This window comes from Limulus polyphemus, unplaced genomic scaffold, assembly GCF_000517525.1.
Source record: "Limulus polyphemus unplaced genomic scaffold, Limulus_polyphemus-2.1.2 Scaffold2046, whole genome shotgun sequence".
NCBI lineage: Eukaryota > Metazoa > Arthropoda > Merostomata > Xiphosura > Limulidae > Limulus > Limulus polyphemus.
In genome coordinates, this window is record NW_013667656.1 from 135,461 (window position 1) to 137,483 (window position 2,023).

General features: G+C 32.2%; 1 protein-coding gene across 1 annotated transcript in view; it reads right to left on the minus strand.

Moving 5' to 3' along the window:
- The window catches only part of LOC106465766 (tight junction protein ZO-1-like), an 82,208-nt gene that overhangs the window by 52,270 nt on the left and 27,915 nt on the right, over window positions 1-2,023 (minus strand). The window contains exons 10-12 of the mRNA XM_022393704.1: window positions 867-964; window positions 495-564; window positions 123-273 (exon numbers count right to left, since the gene is read on the minus strand). Coding sequence (XP_022249412.1) covers window positions 123-273; window positions 495-564; window positions 867-964 — 319 coding nt within the window. The remainder of the gene's footprint in view (window positions 1-122; window positions 274-494; window positions 565-866; window positions 965-2,023) is intronic.

Below are 2,023 nucleotides of genomic sequence, written 5' to 3' on the forward strand. Positions count from 1 at the left end.
AAAAACAAGACTTCATGAATCACTAGCAATTTATTTGAAATACAGTTATTAAATAATTTGACTACAATATTCTTTTGAGTTATAAATTAGATCGTTTGTATATGTGTAGTGGATAATTTTACCTTGAGGACTTTATCTCCTGGCTGCAGACCTTTTAATGAAGCTGGACTGTCTGGTTGGACTGCTGTCACAAAAATCCCTGCTTCATTTCCTCCTGTAAATCTTATTCCAACACTGCCATCTTTTTGGAAGGATATGAGCCGAGGATCAGGCCTAAGAGGATTAGAAATGTAATAATCCTAATTTTGATGTTTAAAAAATATCAGTTTATTCTACATCTAAGAAACTAGTATTACAAAAATATTAACAGTTTGCAAGATTCACAGATAAATTTCTACTACATTTTCAGTCTATCATTTTGGAAAGAAGTCAGCATCAAAAAACAAGACCAAGTAACATACTAACTTACCTACAAAGTGTTAATCTACACTTACAAAACATTTTTACTTCTTCTTGAAGGAAGTTCTTCATCATGATGATCTTTTCTGAAATTTCCTGGTATTTCTATGAATATATTTTAATATTAGTTTTAGATAATCATTTTTTACACATAAATGTATGTAACTATAGTTCTCAGACTAGTAAAGTGATATTTTCATTTCTTAATGTGGTTTAATACAACATAAAACATTAGCTTGTGTGCTAGCTCCAACAAGATAACTTTAAACTCTATTGTGAAATGTATAACTCTGTGTGTAAAAAATCATTCAATCTAAGGATTTGTTCAAGAAATTAAACTTAAGATATATGATCTAAATAAAATCATCTTTCATAATTTTTTCTAAATTGTTAACAAAAGGATTTACCTTCCATTTGAGGAGGAGGTGGTCTTGGGGGAGGACTGTCTACATCTGTGGTGTACAAACTTCTAGAATGGCCATGTCCAGTGAAGAGTGGTTGGTCACTAAAAATATATGCAAGTTCAGTTCATTTAATTTTTCATCACAGTTTACTTTTCATAATATTGTATTTTCCTACATTTTCAATTAAAAAAAGGAACCTTTTTGAAATGAAAAGGGTGAGTGGGTTATACAATGGTTGATCATTATATCAACTGAGTGTTTTTTGTTTGTTTCTGTGGTAGTCCATTATTAATTGTAATAATGTTTCAAATTTCATATAATTTTGTAGGTAGAATATTCTGAACTAACTTTTGAGGTTACAATGCTGATAATAGAATTTGAAACAATGCCTAAATGTCCCTAATTAAAGGTCCTCCTGTGGGATAGTGATAAGTTTACTTACAATGCTAAAATCTGGGGTTCAATTCCTGTGGTGGATACAGCAGATGGCCCAATGTGACTTTGCTCTAAAACAAACAAACCCCTATTAGAGATGTTTTTTGGTATAACTGTGTTTCTATTATTCAGTATAAAACCGAACAAGTCCTGAAGTATAAAATAAGCAACTTCATATACAGAGGGTCATTTCCAAAAATTTGGGACAAGCACGTGTACTCCCTAAATATATGGAGATAGCCAACCAAGGCTTTGAACCGAATAATGGGGTTTACTAGTCACTTTCATTACTACCCCACAGATGAAAGTGCAGAATGATTTTAGCATTATCAAGTGGCCATTCATTCCACAACTTGGTAGGCTAACTATAAGTCCACTCCTGGCTCCAGGCCTCTTCAACTTTCAGGGGTAAAAAGGTAACAAGAAACTGACTATAAGTTAAACTGACGTATAGAGAAGTATCTGTATCAAATCCACAATGCAAAAGTAAAACTCTAACAGGCACGATGGAAAATAAAATATTGTTACATCTGTGGTCGTTAGTTAATTACTCCTAAAAATTATTTCCGAAGAACTTCAGCGATATAAGTCCTTTCTTAAATAAAACTAGTTTATTCTTTCTCAATACAATTTTGCAATACACTTAATTTCCACAGTCACTTAAACACATGCTATAATTCTCAATGAACGATTCACGCACTTTCCTGCGCTTGACTTAATTGCCC